This window comes from Tyto alba, unplaced genomic scaffold, assembly GCF_018691265.1.
Source record: "Tyto alba isolate M040663 unplaced genomic scaffold, T.alba_DEE_v4.0 Super-Scaffold_17, whole genome shotgun sequence".
NCBI lineage: Eukaryota > Metazoa > Chordata > Aves > Strigiformes > Tytonidae > Tyto > Tyto alba.
In genome coordinates, this window is record NW_024881279.1 from 5,366,930 (window position 1) to 5,389,378 (window position 22,449).

The window sequence follows — 22,449 nt, forward strand, 5'->3', positions numbered from 1 at the left end:
TAGAAGCATCTGTGTTTGCTTTGGGACCCAGACCAGAGCTATGTACTCTTCAGCAGACACTGGGGCTTATCTTGAGGTCTTCCATGTGTTGTTTTTATTAGCATCCTCATTGTATCCTGGAGAAAAAAATATCCAGTGTTGGAAATACCATGTGGCCAACAGGATTATACATTTGTATTATACAACCCAGCAGCGGGGTTCCCCTTTTCTGGGAATTCTTTGTTCTGGAAAAGTAGCGCCAAGGCACTGAGATTGATTTATGTCACCAAGAGAAACCAAACACTCAACGCAACATTTCACAAACAGAGAGAAGTGCCAAGGGCCTTGGTATGAAGGTGACTAATGCTGCTGTCCCCAAGCCCCACAGCTCCCTCCCCCTGCGTCCAGCCACAGGGAATGAAGTCTGGATGCGCCGTGTTGCACTGCCTGGGATTATTTACCAGGTCAGGCTGGTTATCCTACCTGTGAGTTGTCCTTTTGATCGCACTGGTGCATGAAGTGACCCAAGATGTTTTTAGGAAGCAGAGGAACACAATAGAGCAACACGTGTAGTGTTTTTAAATGAAATACTAAAAAAACCCCTGCCTGCAATGTGGGAAAGTAGACTGGGGGGGGACACACTTACCTTGCTCCTGCAGTCTAGTCTCTGTGATCCTTAGATATGTGGTGTTGGCTACAGTTGACCACAGGCTCCCAGGGTAAAGCTTCAGTCTGGCCCACTGTAGCCTTTCTTACATTTTTACATTAATCCATTTGTCTTACTGCCAGGATGAGATACATTTTCCCCATACTATTTTCCCTCATCCTAGCTGCTCAGCCTTCAGGGTCCTGCTGTTTTTATTCCCCTGTTAGTCCCTGTTTTCTTTACCTATATGATGGGACTCATACTAAACTTTTGGTGGTGTCATCTCCTACCATCTATCCCGAACCACATGCCTGGGAAAAAAACTTTGCAAGTCCAACATGTCTGGATCTGTATTGCAGCAAATGGCTCTGCACCACGAGAGGATCATATCAAAGTTAACATCCCGGTCCAGGAGGCTCCTTCCCAACTTGCTGCTTGTGAATGAACGCACCATGTATAGACACTGTAATTCGATCAAGATGTGGTGTCTGCATCATGCACCTCTGAGAACACCACATGTGTTCATTTTATTTAATATAGTCGCATCTTAGCTTACAATAGTAGGGATCCAAATATTCTAGGTGATCACAGAGCTGCAAGAAGAAGCTGTTTGCTCGCGGGTTTCCGTTCCCTCTGCTGAGCGGCGTCTGTTATGCGGCCAGGTCTGACATCCGCGCTCCCCAGAGCCTGGGCTCCGCAGATGAAAGGGGCGGGCAGGGCCGCCTGCAACCCGGCATCAGCCAGATCAAAGCCCTGCACACATCTGCTCGGGGGGGTCAGCACAGCCCCTGCTCCGCCAGGCACCAGCGGCTCCCTGCGCTCCGCCAAGGTGCGAGCTCTGTCTGCCACGACGGAGAGCAACTGCAAACCCATTTCAGGCGTCGGGAAGATATTCTTGAGATGAAAAGCATAAGGATTAAGCAACAGGTGTTCACAGGGGAAGCATTATACAAGCAAAACTTCAGAAAAACAAAGCAGCACCTTTCCCCTGTCAGTACTTACATTCCAAATTATTTTTTGAGACCTGAAGTTCATGAAAAATCTTCTACTTGAAGCACAATGGTAAAAGAACAGCACCTAAACTATCAATTTTGTTTGCTATCCTTGTGCTGACATAGAGGTCAAGGAAGTGTCATAATGTAATCTAACTCACTGGATGGCGTGACTTCCGACTATAATAAGTATCATATAGTGCCAGAAGTGGATGTAAGTTATTAACAATGCTGAGGTAGGAAATCCAGGGATCACGAGTTAAGTGACTGTATTAAACATTTTATTTGAGGTTCAGATGTCACATGGAAGAGCAGAGAGCCCTGAAATGAGGGCGAGACCATTTGATGACACCAGTTTGCACATTGCTGGTACTGTCACTGGAACCACACTGATTTGCACCAATGGGCAACTTGGCACTTACAGATGTGGTTGCAGGAAAGTAAAATAGCTGTTGCAAGAGATGCATATTCAGCATTTCTGGTCAGAACAGTGTGAAAAGAACAGATTTCTTCTCACACACCCACCTGAAAAGAGCTAAATGGCTTTTGCAAAATGCTCACCAAGAAGCCTGCAAAGAGAAATCCAGCTCAGGAGAAAATCAACAGAGGAAAATCATTACCCAGTAAAGTGAAACAGATAGTAAAAGGAAGGTGTACTAGAGCACCGTTCACTTCTAACGGGAGTGGTGATGTTGCACACTTGTGTCTTTTTTTCACTCCTGAAGCAGCAAAAGGGATTTTAGTGTTCTCTGACACTAATTGAAAATGCATTAGTGGCTGAAAGCATCATTAGTTCTTGGTCTTGAGAAATTTCCTCTGCCACAAACATAATTGTCATAAAAACTGAACCACTGAAATAAATGTTAGAACATTTAAAAATCATAAAGCCTTCTCTGTTTCCACTTTTCTTCTGTAATAAATTAAAAGCATGACTAATTTCACCCAAAGACACAAACTAAGAAATCGTTTGGTGAATGATATTTTTTAAGCCTGGCATCTCTAGCTTGGGGAGAGCTTTGGAAAGGTCACAGAAATTTGTCCCATGTATGGTTTCTCTTCAAGCCCAAGGGAGTAAATCTGTGGATCTGGGGCACCATGATGTTGGCCTGAGGAGCACAAGATGCCAGCTTGTAGGGATCTTGCCTATTCTTTGCCAGGTGAACTGTGCCACTTGCTCACCATCACCATGTGCATAAATATCTTCGCTCAAGGAGGCACATGAGCATGTGTCTGAGTCTCATTTCACAGGAGTGTAAGACCTTTTCCTAGAGATGATTTCCTGAACGGTGGCCAGAAGTGATGACATAAGTTGTTACATTGACTTGGGTAGAGACATGAGCACACCAGGAGCTCCAGGAAGCCTGACACTGCCAGCAGGTCTGGACCCTCAGGCTTTTGTGCTTTGAGGATGGACAGACTCTGCCCAGCAGGTCAGAAGGAGGCAGCAGGTTTTGCACGTTGCCTTCTCGGCGTACAACCCACAGATCACAGCATCAGTCTTGGCACGTTCCCCTTCAGCAGCAGAAATTGGGATATGTAGAACAGACAAGAACCAAGATGTTCAAGCCTCACGTTTGGCATGCTACGTGCAGATTGTGGAGCCCATCTTTAGGTGCCTGAGTTTATAAAAACCTGTTGTCTCTGTGTGTACAATAATATCTTCTGAGAAGCAGAAGGTCCCTCCTGTTTCAGTCCATATGTTCTGAGTGAGAAGGACCTGCGCAGCTCCTGCATCTTTGTGCCTCTAAATTGTTTCTCTTTCACAATAAAGCAGGGGAGGCAGCAATATACACAGTTTTATCTTTACATCTTACAGATGCCAAGCTAAGGACCCAAGAATGTTGTGTTTCATGCAAGGTCAAGTGTTGCAGTGCAAGAAATCAAATACCCAGCCCTAAAACACTGCTTATTGCTCCCTTGTTGCTGGGTCTTTGTTGTTGTTGCCAGACATTAAAATGCTGCTGTGTTTCTACCCTATTCAGAATTGGTATCCCTCAGTTAGAGTCCTAAAGGCATGTGGAGTTCCCTGTTCAGTGATTTTTTTTTTATGGAGGAAGCACTGAGAAAAAGCGTTATGTGTCCAGCCACCAGAAAGGATATTATATTGCCATAAAGAAAAAGAGTTACCATTTCAGAGAAACATTTACCAAACTTTGTATCATCCATAAAACCATGTATTCTCTGTGGGACAAGGGCGAAACTGTAATCACTCTGCGAGTGACAAGGGTGGCCTTCCCATGGCATGCAAACATGGGCCCAAGTTTCCTGAAAGCCATCTGTTTTGCCATTTCTGACTTAATGTGAGCTAGAAAAAAAATGTTGCAACAAGCTGTTTTCACCCCTGTGTGCAGTGTTTTACTCTACCACGTGCCTTGGGAGGATGACCCCTGCGAGGCTGAGGCTGGGAACCAGGGGATGGCACCAGTGGTGGTCACCAAGCAAGGCAGCAAGGTGGAAAACCTTCCTGTAACCACAAATCATTGGGACTCTTTCTCGTTTTCCCCTCCGGGAAGGAGCTGTAGGTCTCAGCATGTCACGCTGGGCATAACATATTGAAACCTCTTCCCCAGCAGACAAGGTGCAGGGTGACCCACTCCAGTCCAGATGGACTGTGGACTTTGAACACTCATTGCTTAGGAGGACCTCTCTTGTTGCCTAAACAGAAGGACAAAACCAAGTAAAACCAATGAGTTTTCATCTGGGCAGAAAAACCCCTGGTCCCCACTGCAGGCAAAAGGGAAGTGTTACAGTCCCACAAGAAATTGCAGAAAAACAGGCAGCAACTTTCAGGTGCAAATATGTCTTTTATTTTCTAGTTGAGCAGGATGGAATCCAGTGTTAGTGCAACAGGACACTGAAATGATGCTTGAGCAAAAGCTACTTCTACATCCATTCACACTAGAGAAGAGATTTAAGTTTAGGTGAGGTCATTTTCTGGCTCTCAGAAGCCACAAAACAGCACTGATTTCCACTCAGGGAGAACAAATACGTCTTTGGTCACGTAAGAAGAATCATGGCTCAGTCTTTTCTTAAGTGACTTTGCCACAAATGAACGAGAGGGAGAGAGCTAAAGCTTGCAATGGAAATAACTCTCATCAAGAACAAGTGATCAAGGGGCTTAGAAATGTGATTTTATTAACTTTCTGTCAATGTTCAGTGCGGGATAAATGTCCATTTAAGAGCATTAGTGATGTATTCCCTCAGAAGAGACATTTGCAGCACCTTACCCTTCCCAATCTTCCCACCAGCTGCTCAACTCTCTTTGAAAGGGTGAAAGAATGAGCAGTTGGAAGAGCTTTGAAAGGATGCAAGTGGAGGCAACACATACAAAGCCTGTCAAAGGCTGCATTACAGCTTCTTTTGCACGGAGTCTGCAGCAGCTGATGCTCAGAGCGGGAAGAGGAACAGCAGTTGGAGGGACTGTGAAACATCCCAGTGATGACCAGGTACTTCCCTGACATTTCAAATTATTTGTTTTGAAAAGGAAGTGAATGTCTTCCTCAGACTGTCTGCTCCTGTGGCAGCAGGAGCCTTGTTTATACACCAGGGATGCAGAATCCCACAAACAGGAGTGCAGATTCTGGCACAGCACAGAGACAGCTCCTGCCTGCAGTAACAGGAGCCAGGTGTGATGAAAAAATGGTTTTAACAGACTAGGCTTAACACTGCTTGGTTAGAGCATGTGCTGAAGCTCACTGAGAGTCTTTCTGAACACTGGTAGATAGGGAGAGTCCGTTCATTTATTATGCACTTACTTGTTTTATTTCCTGGCTGAAGATACATCAAAATGGGACCTGAACCCCTCTTGGGGTGTCTAGGTGCTGTAATTGGCTTCAGTATTCAGGATTGTCAGCTTGAACACCATGACATCACTCTGTAAAGTTTACAGTTAATTAATGATTACTGCTCCTCACTCTGGCCAGGCAAGAGGACATGATGGTGCCCTGGAGCAAGGGTGAAATGTCTCCTCACAGCATCTTTGAGGCAGCATCTGGAAGACCACATTGAAGCACCTGATGGCCTCCCATCCCACAGTCAGTTGTGTCAGGACTAAGTCTTCTCTTGGCACTTGCTCCATATCCCCATCTCCTCTCAACAGCAGAGGTTTTGTTTTCCTAGATGTCCATCCAGGAAATCCATCTTCGCTAAATTTCCAGAGTGCCCAGCAGACAACAAAGAAGATCTCTGGTTCCTAATGCCAGAGCACAGAGAAATATGGGAACATGCCGTGCCAAGCCATGAAATCTTTTAGGATCCCTTCAGAGATTGCAAAACAGTAGTGCATGTCCCTGAGCCTGCCATAATGGGAGCACCGGGCCTGTGGAGAGAGGACGGTCCACGGTCCTATCTGTCCCCACACAGGGACCACAGTGCAGAGGGAAAGGAGGGCTGTAACCTCCAAAACTCTCTTCTGTCCTGGTAAAACACCCTGCTTTTGAAACACTTTTCTGATGTTCACACCTCTTAATCTGTTTATTTTTAACAGCTAACACTTTCTGAACCTAAATGTCATCTCAGCTGTATTCGTTGAGCTTAATTCATTCTGGTCCCAAAACCATTCTTTTATGCTTAAAGTATATATTTTGAATTAGCTAAATTAGATTTCATTCTGTTGTCAGTGTATGTCAGTCATGATGCTTTTGACCTTCAGTTGCAAAATGTGTGCAGGTTCAAGGCGCAGCACAGTAAGCCAATGTTTGAAACATGAATTAGACTTTTAATAGACAAAAAAAAAAAATGCTAGGAAGGTGGGACTTAGAAATTACTTTAGACATGCGGCCATAATTATTACATGCATTTGATTTCTGTATACATATATAGGGATTTTTAGGAGGCTGGTTGCTATGGTAACTTCTTTACTGCATGGTCCATATGTTGCTTCAGAAATTCTTTTTCCTTAATGGAAAATTACACCCATGGACACGGATGGTATTTGTAAATCTCCTAAAAAAGCAACAATTTTCCTTTTCTTCCTAAATGTCATCAGCTGTGCAATGGAAGCCTTTGAAGTTCGATTCTTGCCCTTGTCAGTTCACCAAGCAAGAGACGTGAACTGAATCCAAACCTTCCCTTCTGCCTCCAAACCTTTGCTTTGCCTTGCTGGAAGTCTGCCTTATACTAAATGCCCTGACTTTTTCATGGGACGATGTCAGAAAAAGTTGTGTTGAGAAATAGCTGTCTCCCCAGGCGACAGCAGAAAGTGTAGGCAGGTTAGCAGGAGAAAAGAGCTTGGATGCCCATCCCAGTGTGAACTCAGCTCTCCAGATGGGCATGCATTTGGATTTTCTGTCCCCAAATCAAACCAGATGACTAAATGGTTGGTTGGTTGGTTGGTTGATTTTTTTTTTTCTTTTTCTAGAGAAAAAAAAAAAAGAAAAATTACATTTTGCAGGTTGCAAAAGGCCCTTCATGAGTACACATATCAACACTGCAACTGCAGCACTGAAAGGCTAGTGGTTTCAACAGCGCTTTCACCAGGAGGTTTCATACCTCTCCTTGGGGACCAGGGCTTGCTGGCTCTGCTCCGTCCCACAGCAGAGTGAGTGGAGGAACTATGGTGAGTTCCTGACTGTGAACCATTCCTGGGCCATCACTGTCCCCCAGTTTGCCAAAGCAAGTGACCCTCGCTGCTGGCTCAGCTGTGTGCGCACTCTGCTCGCGGCTCCTCGGAGCAGGCAGGTTGGCTGCCGCTTTCCAGCGTGGTGGTTACATCATTGCCAGTGATTTAGGAGGGCCAATTTTCCCATGTTCTGCCTGAATAAGGGGGAAAGAAAAGTAATATTTTTGAATGCAGAACAAAGACTTGTTCTAAAAGTTGCCGTGGAGCAGAATTATTGTCTTCCATGTGGCTCAGTGTGATGTCACTTGTACAAAACCGAACAAAAAGCTGGAAAGCAGAATAAGCTCAGCTCCAGGTGCATGCACAGCTGGGAACACAGTGTGCTTTCGGCTGCTGCACCATGCTCTGCTCCCAGGGTGGACAGGGCAGCAAATTAGAGCAGCACACTGGTATTCTCTGATGTGTTTTTTGTTGGCTTTGAACCTTTAAACGGTTCTTTCAAGGTAGTGGAATTTTTCTATTCATCTACTGGGGGTTGGGGGAAAAAACCCAAACCCAACTACCTGCACTGTTGCAATCAATTGTTTTGCCTGGTCTGTTTTGAAGTTTAAGACAAGGGATTAGAAATCCACAACGGAAAACTCCAGCACTGGGGCTGATGGAGCAATTCCCTGAGCTGAGAGCCAGTCTGGACTGTCAGGCATGTCCATGTTCATACTGCACCTCAGCATTTCCTTGCTGCCATCAGCCATGAATACATGCACATCTGTAAAATACGGGTTTCGGTGAGGCTGGATTAGGGGTGGATTTAAGTCTGTGTATCTGAAGTTTACCAAAAACCCAGAGCCATTTAAATATATTTTTAACCTTATTTTTTCCCAGCAATTATTATTAATGGCTGTGGCTTGGAAGCAACCGCCTTTATATACCTAAAGAGTCTGTGAATGATGGCTTTTCAGAAACCTTTCTTGATGCCTTACACAGCTGCACTTCTGTTTTACATTGGAAAGGTTTGACACCTTAGCAGTATAAAGTTATAGGTTTTATCCCTAAAACTTCCCAAATGCAGTTTCCATTATTAACACAATTGTGACAGCTATAGTTTGTTTATATGGCTTCACCTGGGGCACATAAACTTAAAGGACTGAAAATACCTCCATGCAATAAAAGAATTTTATTTAATTGCTACCTCTTGCCGTAAGGGACAGCTGGCCTTTGAAAGTTGGGAACTCACTTACGTCATTGAAGTAAAATGTAAGCTTGAGGTTTAAATGACTGTAATTTATGTTTCTGAAGCTCAAAACACAAATATGGCTGTCCAAAGGGCAAATACATTTCCAAACAAATACTCATAATTCAACTTGGAGAGTATGTATGTCTACATTCCCCCAACAGGAAGCTATCAGTGGCTGTGCAGCGTTGATGTTTTCTTTTGATACTTATTCTCTTATCTCTGGTTTGTTATCCCCAGTGTTGATTTTTCTATGGACAGCTTCCTAATTCAGCTGTTTTACATGTTTCCCAATCTGCTGTGCAAGGCTGTGCCACATCCCTGCACAGCCACTGGGGATGTGTCCCCAAAGTGCCACCCGCTGTCACTGGGGGCTCCGATGGGTCCAGCCCACGAGGTCGATGTGGCAGTGGCTGTGTCATTGAAGCATCTCTCATCACTGAGAACAGCTGATTTCTTGTGGCTGGGCAAAAACCAGCATTCTGTGAGCAGAACAGCTAGAAATCACCCTGCAGCTCTTGTGCTGAGCATTTTCTTGTCACTGGCTCTAAGCATTTGTCTGAACGCCATTTATATACTTTGGGTTTAGGGCCCATCTCCAAACAGCTGTTGTTTGTTTAGCTTTTTAAGTTTTTTTTATTATTATTTTTTTTTTTTCTTTAGTCTTTAATTTATAGCACTGAAAATCTCTCTGGAATGGGCTGACACCAAAAATGTTTGTTCTAGCCCTTGGATGGAAGCACCCACCCATGATCCATGCTTTTATGATTTGCAAATTCACCAACACTTATTATGGCATTGCAAAACAACAGTGACAAAAAGAAATTCAACCACAGCTCCCTTGGAGCAAATTCCAGGCTCAGACCTCTGCTGCAGGCTTGCAAGCCCATCATCACAGGGCAGCCTGCATTGATTTAGAAGGTATATTTCCAAATTTCACTTCTGGCATGATCATGATCTGCCTTAGCTCCCTCCAACATTTGTCATTTGCTTTTAATATATATTCAGATGTATTTGTGACTTAAAAATAATTAATCTCAGTTTCATAATTTTCAAGAGTTTGGTTGTACTGCCCAGTATAGCTCAGCAGAGAGAGGAAATGGCAGATTTTCTTAGTCTTGGATTGTATAAGTGCGAATATTGAAACCAGGTTTCTCGTGCAAGAAGATCATGGAAAGTGAATTCAAATTTCACCGGAGTGTTGTGTGGGTGAACTTGATTCCTTCCGTTATGGCACTTCTTTTAACAAAAGTGAGCACAGCCCTGGACAGAGCATATCCAGCTAAAATGAGGCTGGTTATCCAGGTCCTGCTGTACCTGCTCTCCTTGCAGTAGTGACCATGAATGTGCTGAGAAGGTGAGGACACAGCCCGGCGGGTGTCCTGCTGATTCATATCATCTCCTTTCCATCTTGCGTGGGCTGGGACCGTGACGAGGCTGCAGCTGGGCACGTCCTCCTTGCATGTTACTGAAGTTTTATTTAATGTGTTAGCCTAATGTCCAGGAATGCTGTGGCTCACTGGGGCCCTGTGCTAGCTGTTATGGGACAAAATATCCCTTCTCCATAGAGGTTTTCCCCTGACATAGGGAGGTGTGGGCACACACATGCAGAGGGAGGCAGGTGGGGATCCTGGCCGTGCCATGAGCTCTTGGCAGTTTGCAGGTTATCGCTTGTTTACAGATTGGTTTTTTCCTTCAGAGTCATAGTGGAAGTATTGAGGAGGGAATTTGAGAAAAACACAGAAGTGGCTTTAGAAAATGTGTTCGTAGTCTTGCTCCCGAGCAAGAAGGGGAGCCTGAAAGCAAGCCCAGTCCTTCCTTCCCAGCACAAGTGCAGCCCCTGGGCCCCCGGGATGTGCTGTCATGTCCCGGGAATGTGCTTCCTGGACACACTGCATCCACTTTTCTCCTCTTGCCCGTCCTGCCGGGACCAGCCTCCTTCACTCCTCTGGTTGCTGGGGACCAGGGGAGTCACAGAAGGACCAGTACCAAAGGGCAAGACCTTCTTTTCACCCGGGTTTTGGAGGAGTCCAGCTGCCTGCAGCTGCTGCTGCTGCAGTAAATAGTGAGCACAGCTTGGACACCCGTGTTAAAAACCCACAGCGTGAAAGTATCTCAGACTGCACCAAAGGCAGTTGTGGACCTGCTTTCCAGCTGCGCCATCGAAAGTTTGCCAGAGGCAAATGAGCTGAAGCTTGAGTGAATGCAAAGCTAGAGAGCTGCTGCACCCATGAATCATTCCCTGATAGGAAACAGTCACAGATGCCAAATGAAGAATATATTCCCTAAAATAAATCGAATGGTGAACTGGACCATCACATACGAACCACCAGTTGCTGCCATCTGTGCATGGAGCTGCTGGTGGTGGGGCTTGCAACCCAAAGAGCATTTTCCTTTCCTCCTCCCCTTTCAGGGCTGGATGTCACAGGATGCAACAGAAATTAAACATGTTTCTAAGAGGACACTATAACAAGAAGATTTGCTGCCAAGTAAGGGCTCGTCCCTTCCTGGGGTCTAACTGATGGAGGTGACTGCTGTGGTCAGGGACTGCTCTCAGGGTTCAGGCAATTCTTTCCAGTCCTACCCCTGTGTCATTGATACCTTTTCTTCCCTACCTGCTCAGAAACAGCTGCAGATGCTGGGATTTTAAAGCCTAGTCCTTAAAATCTATCGTGGCTGAAATGTCTATAAACACCTTGAGTCTCTTTAGAGATCACTGTGCTTGCCAAACTCTGCAGCTTACTAGTATGCCTCATTATACGTGGTGCTTTCCCCGCTCCTGCAGCCTGTGATTATGTGAGAACTGCAGGAAAAATAAGTTTAAAGACTTCAGTACATCCTCAATGTCTAAACTGAAAAGGTAGATGAAGAAACTCTAATTTAATTCAAAAGTTGAAAACTGTTAATAGTATTTAAGATGACCTCAAGACTTGGACCCTGTCTGCAGCTTTTTTCCAGCGTTGGCAGTTATCAATATTGAAATATTATCAGAAAATATTTTCCCCTTTTTTATACATATTAGTAACCTAACATCACATATTGCTCAGCCGAAATCTGCTAAATATTAATCGCCAGATTCTGTGTTTTATGGCTGAAATATATCTGATTAGAAAATAGCAAAAAAATCAGTAAAACTAGTGGCATGACTCACTATACCCTTACTGACCGAAATAGGTTGCTTATAGGAGTCAAGTTTTGTTTTCAGGTATGCATACACATTGCACAGCTGACTGGGGTGTGTCTGTCCATTCAAATGGATCCAGGATATTAATCAGCAGATATCTTCTCTGTGTGTCTGTGTATTTTAAGAGGATGACAAGATATTTGATCTAGAAGAGCTGCAAGAATACACAAGGGGTGATATTTTCTTGGATTTTGACTGTAACAGAAACCTCATTTCCTTTTCCTTTTCAGGGTTGGGAATCATACCGTATGGTTTGGGGGCTGCAGAGCTGCATGTCCATCACAGGAATGTTCTCCTAACCAGTAGGTACCATATCCATTATATTTACATAAGGATTGTCATCAGGATCCGAAATTTTGAAGCAAATACCCCAATCGTTTCCATTTATGGCAATTCATTTTGCACTGTGTAGTGGTGAACTGGATGGCTTTTGGAGGACACAAGACCAGATGATATGCTCCAGCTCACCTAAACTCAGTACCAGGACCAATCTGCCCCCTGAAAACTTTTAGTATGGACACCCACTTCTCGGACCTGCTTGCTAAAACTAATGCAGATGTAGCCATTAACCATGATCTGCAGCAATAACCAGCCCCCAGCTCACAGTGATCCAGTTCACCTTCCTAGAGCGAGGTTATTTCTGTCAAAACCAAACAAAAAGAGACACTTATCATTTTAGGGACTTTCCACCATTTATCTTTCCATCCCCTCTCTCCTTCCCACAGGTGTACACTTTACACAGTCATTTTTCTCCAGGGAAATAACCTGATTTCGTGGCGAACAGGAGTATTGACCCACTTGCCTTCTGCTGCAAGCATCCATCAAACCCAGCCTCTGTGTCCCCTCGAGTCTTAATTTTCCTCTTGACAGCAAAGACAAATGACTCCCCCAGGGCTGTTTGCTCACGTCTACTCAAGGTTCCATGATCTTTCTTGAAAATGACCTGTTTTTTAAACACACAATGAGTTTTCTTTCCACTGCCACCTACTAGCGTGAAGGTAGAGACAGAGCTGTTTTAAGAAAATATTATGGTGCCAATCCCTGACACATCCTTCTTCTCTGCTCTAAGCTTCTTCTGGTTCCTAGATGTTGCCAACTGTAAATAGTTTTCCCCCATTTGGGGTTGTCCTACACAAATACAGTGATATTTTATTTGAGGTGGAACAACCAAAAGAAAATATAATTTCCAGTATTCTTCCAATCCACCATAAGTTTTTTTTCCAATTCATTATAAAATCTGTCTTATTTTTTCCCTGTCCTGTTCTTTTCTCTTTCCTCTTCAAGGCTTCCCCAACACCATGCCACCAACTCCACAATGATGGCAATATTCCCCATAGGAAAATTCCTATGTCTCTAGGATTATCCCCACTCTGGCCACCACTGATACTCCAGGAATCTGCAACTCGAGAGGCTGGGAGCTGCTGTCTGAGTCATCAGTCCGGAGGAAAGGAGTAGTCTGTGTGCTGTTCAGGATGATGGTTTCACTGGATGGTGAAACAGTGCCTTGAAAACAGTTCCCATTCTCTCCAGCCACATTGAATGAACCTGAACTCTGCATGCCACAGCTTGTTGCAGACCTGGGCAGGCAGGCAGACAATGCAAGGAAACAGGAGCTGGTCTTGTTATTAAACTCTGCACGATGAGGCATGGAAAGAAATAGTGACAAAGCAACTTCAGTTCCACAGTTTTCTAATTTTGGAGAGCTTGTCTGTGTGATATAGCTTTTTAATATCGTCCTTGGCAAAAATGTCCTTCCGTTTATTTCCCTCCTCCCAGAAAACACAAAACTGTTCTGCAATATCATATCAAGACCAGAGTAGCCTGGTCTTGTGCTGGGAAATACCAAACACCCTTATTTGTAAGGAACACTGCCAGCCCTGGCTATGATTAAACCCCCATAAAAATGAAGGAACTCTAACCAGATTCATCTGGGTGTTGAGAGAAGAATGCGGTCGCCACTTTCCAGTTTCCCTTGGCACAAGGAATTTCCAATCAGCTAGGACATCCCGAGGATGGGAAACGGCGCCGGACCACCTGCATGCTGGCTGTGCTCAGCAGCCGGTGAGTCCCTCCAAGCACCAGCGCTTCCAAACATAGCAGAGCAGCCCGGAGGTTATGCGAAGTCTTTCTGATCCCACCTTAGTGACCCCAGGGCTACGAATGTTGCCGTGGGATCTTCTTCTGCACTGGAACGAGCTCCTTGTTCACGTGAAAATAGTGCAACCCAGGCACGCTGCAACACAAATCCTCCTTGGCTGCTGAATACAATAATCACATATTGGATAGCTGTAAGTTACTGTGCAAAAGGAAAAGGCCTCTGTTAAACCCACTGCTTTGTCCTTTTGCCATTTGTGTATCTGGCTGCTTAATATATATTGAATAATTTAAACAATCTACATGCCATAACATGCCCCCAAATGTTTAGTTGAGTGTCCCCAAATTTGTTTTGCGTGTTTATCCTTCCATTCGTTAGGAACGTAAATGTTCTTTGACTTCACCCTGTGCCTTTCAGCATTATTTTATGGAAATTCCAATTTCCTGCCCTGAAAGAAACCCTGATGATAATGAGAGGCTTGAAGCTTTTCAAAAAACAAAAAAAAAGGCAGTCTGAGTCAATTCTGCATTTTGTTCTTAATCAAAACTAGTTGTGTGCATTTGCATCAACAATGAGCTCAGCACACAATGCTCCATATGGGCTTGGCTGCTGGCATTCAGTGAATGGCAGGAGCCACTGAAAAAGCTCCCTGGTTTTCAAAGATTTCGGAATGACCTTCCAAAAGTGTCATTTGTCAATGCCTTGTCCAGAATTGCTAGAAAAATCCCTGGAAACACACTGTGGAATCACAGAGCCCAGTTTACCAACAGAAAGACAGTGGGAAATAAGAAACTGAAAGCTTTTAATGGAGCCCCAGAAGATTTTTTTTCTTGATGCTTTATCTGGATATTGGTCTTCCACTTCAGATGTGACTCATTTTTCAGGCACATTATTTCAACTCAGTTTATATCGAGTCTACAATAAATATGAACACAAACAAGTTACGGTCCATTAATCTGGACACCTATTTGCAATTCTAAAGCATCTAAACCACTTGGAAACGGCCCACAAACTTTTACTGTTCCCCAGTTCGGACTTCATCTCACAGAACCCCCTTCATGCTAATTCCAGTCAAGTTACACCCAGGAGGGGGTATCCATGTACGTGCAATTTTAGGGCCAGGTCCCCATTTTTGAGCACGTTAATAGCACCCAGAAGGGCTGCGGCACACAGACTTTGCAGGTCTGTTCTGCAGAGCATGAACAATTAAGAGAAATAGGGATGGCGAGTCACACAGGCATCCCTGGATGCGCTGTCATGAGTGGCTGGACAAGTTCTGCTCGGAAAGGATTTATTTCCACTCATTCTGGTCTTGTGGCTGTGAGAGGCTTGCAAAACCTTTCACCTTCTTTCCCTGGAGTCATATATATTTTATGAGAAATTTAAGAATTACCTCTTATTAAAATGGGGATAGTGTAATTACCAATAAAAAGCAGATGTTATGGCATGACTAATGCTTGAAAATGCGTATGTAGCAAACACAACATACCAGCACATCCAGGCTTTTCAGTAAGATAATAAAAGTTGTCTTTGTTGAAACTAACTGGCCAAGTCACAGACGTCTGAAGTCGCGGGGAAATCATTATGGAAAACGCTGAAAGGCTCCATGAAAGGGCAGCTTTGCTCCCCCCAATCTCAGCAACAAAATGTAAGTCCAGAGGGCTGAAATAGAAAACCCACATCCCTGTTCACCTTGTCCACATCAGGAGGTGTCTGAAAAGGTGTCCTGCTAAAGCACCCCAACTCGCCGTGCTGAGCATCCTTCCCCTACAACTCGTAATGAACTGTAATTAGTGAACTCCCTGACACCCCCAGCACCTCTCAGGGGGTCCATAACACACCTGCAACAGTCAAAATCATTCCACTGGATCAATCTCAAGTATTTTGGCAAGGCGTATCTGGAGCGCTCCGCGTAGGCTGACTTTTGAAACAGGAATGCGCAAACATCATGTAAATGGAGTTGTTCAGCAAACCTGCTCAAGCAGTCCTGGGGTTCACAAACTTCGGTTGCGCTTGCAGATTCCTCTCCCTTTCTTCCTGGGAAACTGTTTATTGCTTTTTGCCACTAAAGCATCTTTACTTGGTTTGCAAAAGAGCATTTGCAGCTTGGAAAGAGGATATGGTCTTCTGGGTGTGGGTATGAATTTGGGGGCATAGGGAGGATCTGCGCCTCAGCCAGGGGAGGCTGCCAGGGCAGCGGGGGCTGGAGGTGGGAGCTCAGCACCCAGGGGTGCAGGGGGGCTGGGACACCTCAGCAGCCATGGGCTGGTGCTCACCCCTGCCTTCTCCTGTCTTCAAAAATCCCAAGTCTTTGAGTCCTTCTCTGGCCCAAACCCCATGCCTTGCCCAAAGCCCAGTAATTCGGGGTGCACTGGAGGCAGCAGATACCTCCCCATCTTTTCCTTAAGACCCTCCCATACTCAATCATTATTTCCCTTGCACATAAATGCCATATTTCAATTAAAAAAAAAAAAAAGTTTCCGAATCCTCAGAATATCCTTGGCCCCACAGTTGTGTCAGCTCATTGGAGAAACCTCCTGCAATGAGCTGGGGTGTGCTGCAGGCTGGAGGGGTTTTTTACGTTGGTTTGTACCAGCATTAGCTCTGTCATTTTGTGAAATGAAACTAAGACATATGCATAAGCAGCCTTGACAGCAATTAGTTCTGGCAGAATCTTTGTGGCAATGAATTTCAATGAAGCTGAAGTTTTGGGTGCCTGAACACTTCATTAACTGCCGGTATATCATACTGATGCAGCTGAGAAATCACATTATAATAAACCACTTTTTACTGCAGGCAGCAACCAGGATAATAAATGAGATGAATAATAATATAGTCCATTCAAAATCATTCCTGTGCTTTAGAGCTCTGGAATTTCAAGAAATAGATCAAATACTGTGCAGGATTGAATCTTATTCTGAATTTCTCTGTTACCCAGGTATTTATCAGCATTTTTAATATATTGTCAGAGGAGCTGCTCCACTCTATTTACACTTGCCAGTTAAAAACTGAAATATATATATGTCAATGCATTAATAAGAAAAATCATCTGTCATTTAGCAAAAAGTATTTTCAGCCTGAATGGAGGAAAACAGATGATAACTATTTAAATGTAAAATATCAGGAAGTCTTTGTCTGTTTCTATATATTTACAGGATATATTATTTTTTTAAAGTATGGAAATACATAGCTTTGAAAATGCCTTAAAAGGCACAATTGAGGCATTCCCGTGCTTTCTTCTATGTTTATAAACCAAAGAGAGATGCATTATTATTTCACGGTAAAATGAAATTACTTATCACTGTCTTTGCAGCCATTAGTATGAAAATGAAAAAAAATTGCATTAATCTGATGCTATTTCTGTTGAAATTTATCCTTTTGAATGTGTCACTTTGGTTGCTCTCCTGCGCCAGTGAAGAACAGGGTGGAGGAAGAGGATGGCTGGTTTATTAGGGGTTACCTCAGTAGCTCATTACCTCACTGACAGGGAAAAAAGCAACTGATACTTCTTTAGAAGGAAGCCAGGCTGTCTGTGAGCTCCCAGTAAACCCAGCATGTTCACAAGCCTGTACTGGGGAGGAGGAAGTGGGTGGCTCTGCCAGCAGGGAGCTGGGGGGGTGGGAGGGGTGTCCTCCCGTTTGTGATGCTGCCCTGGAACCCGGTCACCAAGGCAGACACGACTTGGCAGCCCAGGGATGATGCTCTCCCCACTGGCTCTCCCTTCTTGGATGCTTCTCGGGTACTTGGTAACTATAAAAATATCCTTTTTCTCACCCTGGTGAACAGATGGGCGGCAGTTATGTTACTCAATGTGTACATTCAGACTCACTTGAATGAGATATTTGTAAGACATCCTTAAGGCGCAGAAACCTTTTTGATAAGAAAAAAGCAGAAGAAAGTCCATAAGGGTGGGGAATTAACAGCACCAGCATAGCAAACAGACAAGGGGCAGACAATTTTTCTAGCAGCAAAATACTTGTGTGTGTTTATCTGTAACAGCAAGATGACCTTTTTTTTCAATGAAATAGTGTCTTATAATAGTGGTGATCTGATAAATTAGCTTTTCCAATAAAGACAGAGATAAAACTGGAGTTGAATTGAAACATCAAGTCCAAACTCTTGAAGACCTGAATTGCATATGCCAGTTTTGGTTGTATGGAAAATCCAAAAAGAAAACATCTGGTGAAGAAGGTTGTACAGAGTTGTTTTTTTTTCAGGCTCTACCCAAATTTTAATGTTCTTCCATTTCCAGAATGCTCACAAGCACTGCTGATCTACCAAGATTTTCAGAAGGCCATAAATCACCCTAAATAGCTCAGGCCAATGGGAGTCCCGTTTCTTTGACTTGGAATCTGTCAAGGCAGCTCATGAAATCAGATGCAAGTTTATCCTCAAATCAGGTACAAACACTGGCTCTGCGGATCATGGTTTCATATGGGGACAAACAGTAGTTTGTAAAAAATCAGGTAGCAGGGCATGGAGACTGGGTTTCTATTTCTGAAGCCTGGTTACTGCTGCTATTCATCAACACAGGGAAAACATGAAATTTCATATTTTTCCTGTGTGAACTACTAAAGACTGCTTGAGAGTATAGGAACTAATCTGATATTTAAATTTAATTGAAAACCCTGCATGAGAAACCATTTCAAGACTCAGAAAGAAAGAGCTGAAAGATAATGTCAAATCCTTACAATCCTCAGTCTTCTAATTGGCCTCATTATCTCTTCACAGCGGCCGATGTGCCATGCCCTGGGTGGATAGCAGAACTGATTAACATTGGTGACTGATTTTGCTAGTGGCTCTTGCCCATTGAGAGTATAATTTTATCATATTTGATCAAATACAAATTTCTTTTCAGGAGCTTTCAGGAGATCTGGAGCCAAAGGATGAAACCGTTCCCCGACCATCCAGCCCAGGAGTCTTGGAGCACATCCTGCTGACCAGGGACCGTCCTGAAGACTTGAATACCAAACTCCTGCTTTGCAATGACCAGTCATTCCCAGATTACCCGGTGTTCCCTGTTGTGTACCTGCCCTACTACAGAACAACTGACATCTTTATCAGCCCATCTTCCCTCACTGCACCATACATCAGCACAGAAACAGAAGAAAGCTTCAATGAAGACAGGGTTAACACTAAGCAGGATGAGAAAGTGAGTTATTCAGCCACCTCCATGGGACATTTTCCATATTACAGAACGTATGAAGAGCTTCTTGGCCAGCCACTCACATATGGATTAAATGCAGAGGGGAAAAAAACTGGTAATGATGGGAAAGATGAAAGCGAAGGAGATGTTGAGACAGTAAGTTGCATGGGCAATTGCTAAATTGCTCGCCAAGGTTGCACAGTCAGGGAATGCTCCATGCACCACAGGTGGAAGCACCAACCCCACCAGCCTCGGTGCCTCCTGCTTGCCCCGGGGCTCTGCTGGCCTGTCCGAAGGCACCAGCATGGCAGCTGAATCAGACGTGGAGATGTGTTTTGCCCAAGTATTGCCATTGCACTTCCCTTTAGCTGAGATCTTGCACAAAGAAATGCAGAATTTGTGCAGGGTGTGCCTCGGCACAAGAACGTACTTTCAAGGCAGGAAGAGACATAACTGGGGAAAAAAAAAAATGAACAAAATGTGCAGTGGGTTGTCCCCCCTGTCTGAGCGAGGCACCTCGGCTCCCTCTATCACATGAGCTGCCTCTTAGAAGTGCTTTGTCATCCTGCACAGATTGTTTCAAAGCCTACGTGGCTAAGTTGGGTTAAATATCTGCAAATTAGGTGAGGTGAAACTCACCATTAATGTTTCTGAAAGGGGTAGGAAGGGAGGAAGAGAAGAGAGGTGGGTACACCTCACAACATACTGTTGCCCAAAATTAGGCCCTTTAGAACAAAATTAGGCCAATTAGAACAAAATTGTACTCTGAAAACATAATGCAGGAGTAGAGCTATCTGCAAGGAGGAGATACCCAAGGCATCCCTGCCAAGGCCTCTGTCCCTTGAAACAACCCCTGTGGACACTGGACTTCTGCTGTGTGGGGACACTGTTGGCTCTGGATGAGATCTGTCTCATTGCTGTGGGGGACTGCTGTGTCCCCAAAGTCTGCATGGTTTCCAATGTGTCATCCATCCATGCTTTTTTTCATGCATTTGAGACCTTAGCTCTTGGTCTTGTACATGTTTTTTTCAGACCACCCCACCAAGTTTGAAGTCAGACAAGAGGGCACTTTCTTCTGTGACCAACGAAGAGCCACCAGCCCACCAGCTCCTAAGAGACAACACCTCTGAACAGTGCCTGTCCCTGACCTCCTTCCCCAGTGAGCTGCCAGGTCTGAACCAGCCCCTTCCCTCCAGTGGGTACTTCCCTCACTACAGGACAGAGGGAGAGCTCTGTACTGGCCCAGCTCTAGGGGACAGGTTCGTCACTGGGAGAGAAGGTCTAGAGAACAAAGAGGGAGGACAAGGGAGAGAAACAGGTATCTGGAATCTCCGTGCCAGCTGCTTGGTGTGCTGAGAACAAAGCAGGGGCTCTGTCTTTGTCAGCAAAAGATTAAACCAACGCAAGCATGAATGAGAAGCTCTTAAAACCTACAGCACCATGAAAATCTGAATGAATATGGAGTACAAAAACTCCTCCCCTCAAACAAAACAACAAGTGATAACCTGGACTGTGTAATGACAGCAGAAAGCAACAGAGAGGGAAATAACTGATTTGGGGGAATCCAGATAAACTTGCTCTAGAAAACATCCTGGAGGAGGAGGGTGAGGAAGAGAACTGTGTTTCTCTGTGGCTAATCCCAAAGGCTAGACGTTCACTTGAGAGGTGTGCAACTATGGGAAATGGCCAATGGGAAAAAAAAAAAAAATTATTTCAATCTAAGCTGCTTGGAGGAATTAAGCAGAAACATAATTTCCAGTAGGGATTGGGAAATACATTTCCTCTCCCCTCCACTACAATCCTTCCATTGTATTAATGGCATCTGTTAAACCTGGTTACTGTGCACAACAATCATACACAGGAGAAAAAAAACATTTTTATTTAAATTCTTTGTCAGTAAAATTTTGTGAACACATTTCCATTATGTCTGTCTTCATTTCACTTGCACAGTCAGTAATGAAAATACTCCTGATTACTTTAATATGTGCAACTATGAGTTTCTATAAAACATCAGTTTTGACTCTGGAAAACTGGGCAACAGTGTCCAGGAACAACTTGACTTCAGTGAATCCTGACCAATTTACACCGGATGAGGATATGACCAAAAAAAAAAAGGTCAGTTTGGTGTTTTCTTTGCAATTGTGAAATCTTGCAACATACACTCCTTATTGCCAACTATGTCACTTCTTTGAGATACCACACAAGTTGATGAAACATGACTCTTTCTCATTCCTGCTCTGTGTGTAGACACTTTTTGTTCAAATTAGGTGTGTTTACTCCCACCATTTAGTTAATCTTTGAGTGCTTCTGTAATGGTTACACATTGGTATTGATAACCTGCAGATAAATGTACTAGTGTTACCTATTTTCTCTCAGTGATCACAGAAATAAAACGCATTATATTTAGCTATTTCACATCTCCGAAGTAAGACCAGTTTTCCCTGTGGGTAAGTGTGACACTGAGGCCAGGAAGGCTACAGACATGTAAGGTGCATAATGATTTGGATAATAATTGCCCACAGTGCACTTAAGTGTTTTTGACAGGCAGGGAAGGGTTTTTGGCTGGATGCTGGCAGTCAGCAAAGGACGGGAGGTTTGATCCTGGTCTTTCTGCTAGGGACTGCTCAGGGTGAAGTGATGCGTCACCCCCTGTTTTGGGAAACTTCAGATCAGCCAACCTGGTGAAAATTCATCCCAACATCCCTTCACAGCTGCCCTCACTGGAAATGGGAACACAAGCAGCCAGTGTGCCTTCTGCATCCCCGCATCCCCGCAGGCACCTCAGTATCGTTCTGCCTCTTCTCACTGATAAACAAGATGAACCAGACTCTGGATGAACTGAGACAGTCTGTATGAAATCGCTTCTGGTTTTAAGCATGAAGGTGGCCTATGTTTTGGGTACATTGAAAGAAAGCCATGGAAAATATAGTGAGATTATCCAAACTCCAGGGATTGGGCAGAGGAGGGAGAGAATTGTGTCTGAAAAGAAGGTGTGATTTGTTCTGAGAATATTAAATTCAGTATTTTCATAAATTTGGTATATTAAAATAGTTTAAAATACATAGTATCAAATCCACAAATCTGCCTGACTGTTACTAGATTGAAATTAGGTGCTTTCTATTGGCTGTACTCGATAATTTATGGGAACAATGAGTATCAGAAATCAAGGATTTGGGAGATGAGAATATTACAGACTTTACCCTTATGGATCAGAAAAGCCTAATTTTAATCAAACCCCAGTAAATATCATATCATGGGTTCCCATCTGGAAATTGGATCTGAACAAAACTCATTATTTTAATATATTTTCCATACAGTATTGCTCAGAGGTAAAAAAGAAAGGACGGAGGGCAGAGTTGGAAGCTTCTGTGTTTCTCTTGAAGGCTTACACTGCTATATTACTTTACCACATAGTTAACATCCTGTACACAGACAGCAAATGATTTTTCTCAAACTGCTCTGTGGATCAGATTGCTACCTTAGTGAGGACATCATGTACCTTTACCCCAAGAGAGATCCTAGTCAGCTGGAAATAACAAACAGTTCAGTTCAGCCTTTTGTACTGATAATGTATTTCCTTTCATCTCTCTATTTGAAAAATTCATAATTATTGCTC

General features: G+C 43.9%; 1 protein-coding gene across 3 annotated transcripts in view; it reads left to right on the forward strand.

The window, feature by feature from the left end:
* Positions 1–20,723, forward strand: part of LOC116964942 — an 83,046-nt gene extending 62,323 nt beyond the window's left edge. For 2 of the 3 annotated variants that reach the window (XM_033006249.2, XM_033006250.2), the window contains exons 3-6: positions 11,823–11,894; positions 17,940–18,087; positions 18,546–18,839; positions 19,866–20,723. In XM_033006249.2, the coding sequence (XP_032862140.2) occupies positions 18,055–18,087; positions 18,546–18,839; positions 19,866–20,189 (651 nt within the window). In that variant the 5' untranslated portion in view covers positions 11,823–11,894; positions 17,940–18,054 and the 3' untranslated portion in view covers positions 20,190–20,723. Of the gene's footprint in view, positions 1–11,822; positions 11,895–12,876; positions 13,424–17,939; positions 18,088–18,545; positions 18,840–19,865 lie in introns of those variants that run through there. The other variant, XM_042790393.1, reaches the window with a different exon arrangement.
* Positions 20,724–22,449: the final 1,726 nt, after the last annotated feature.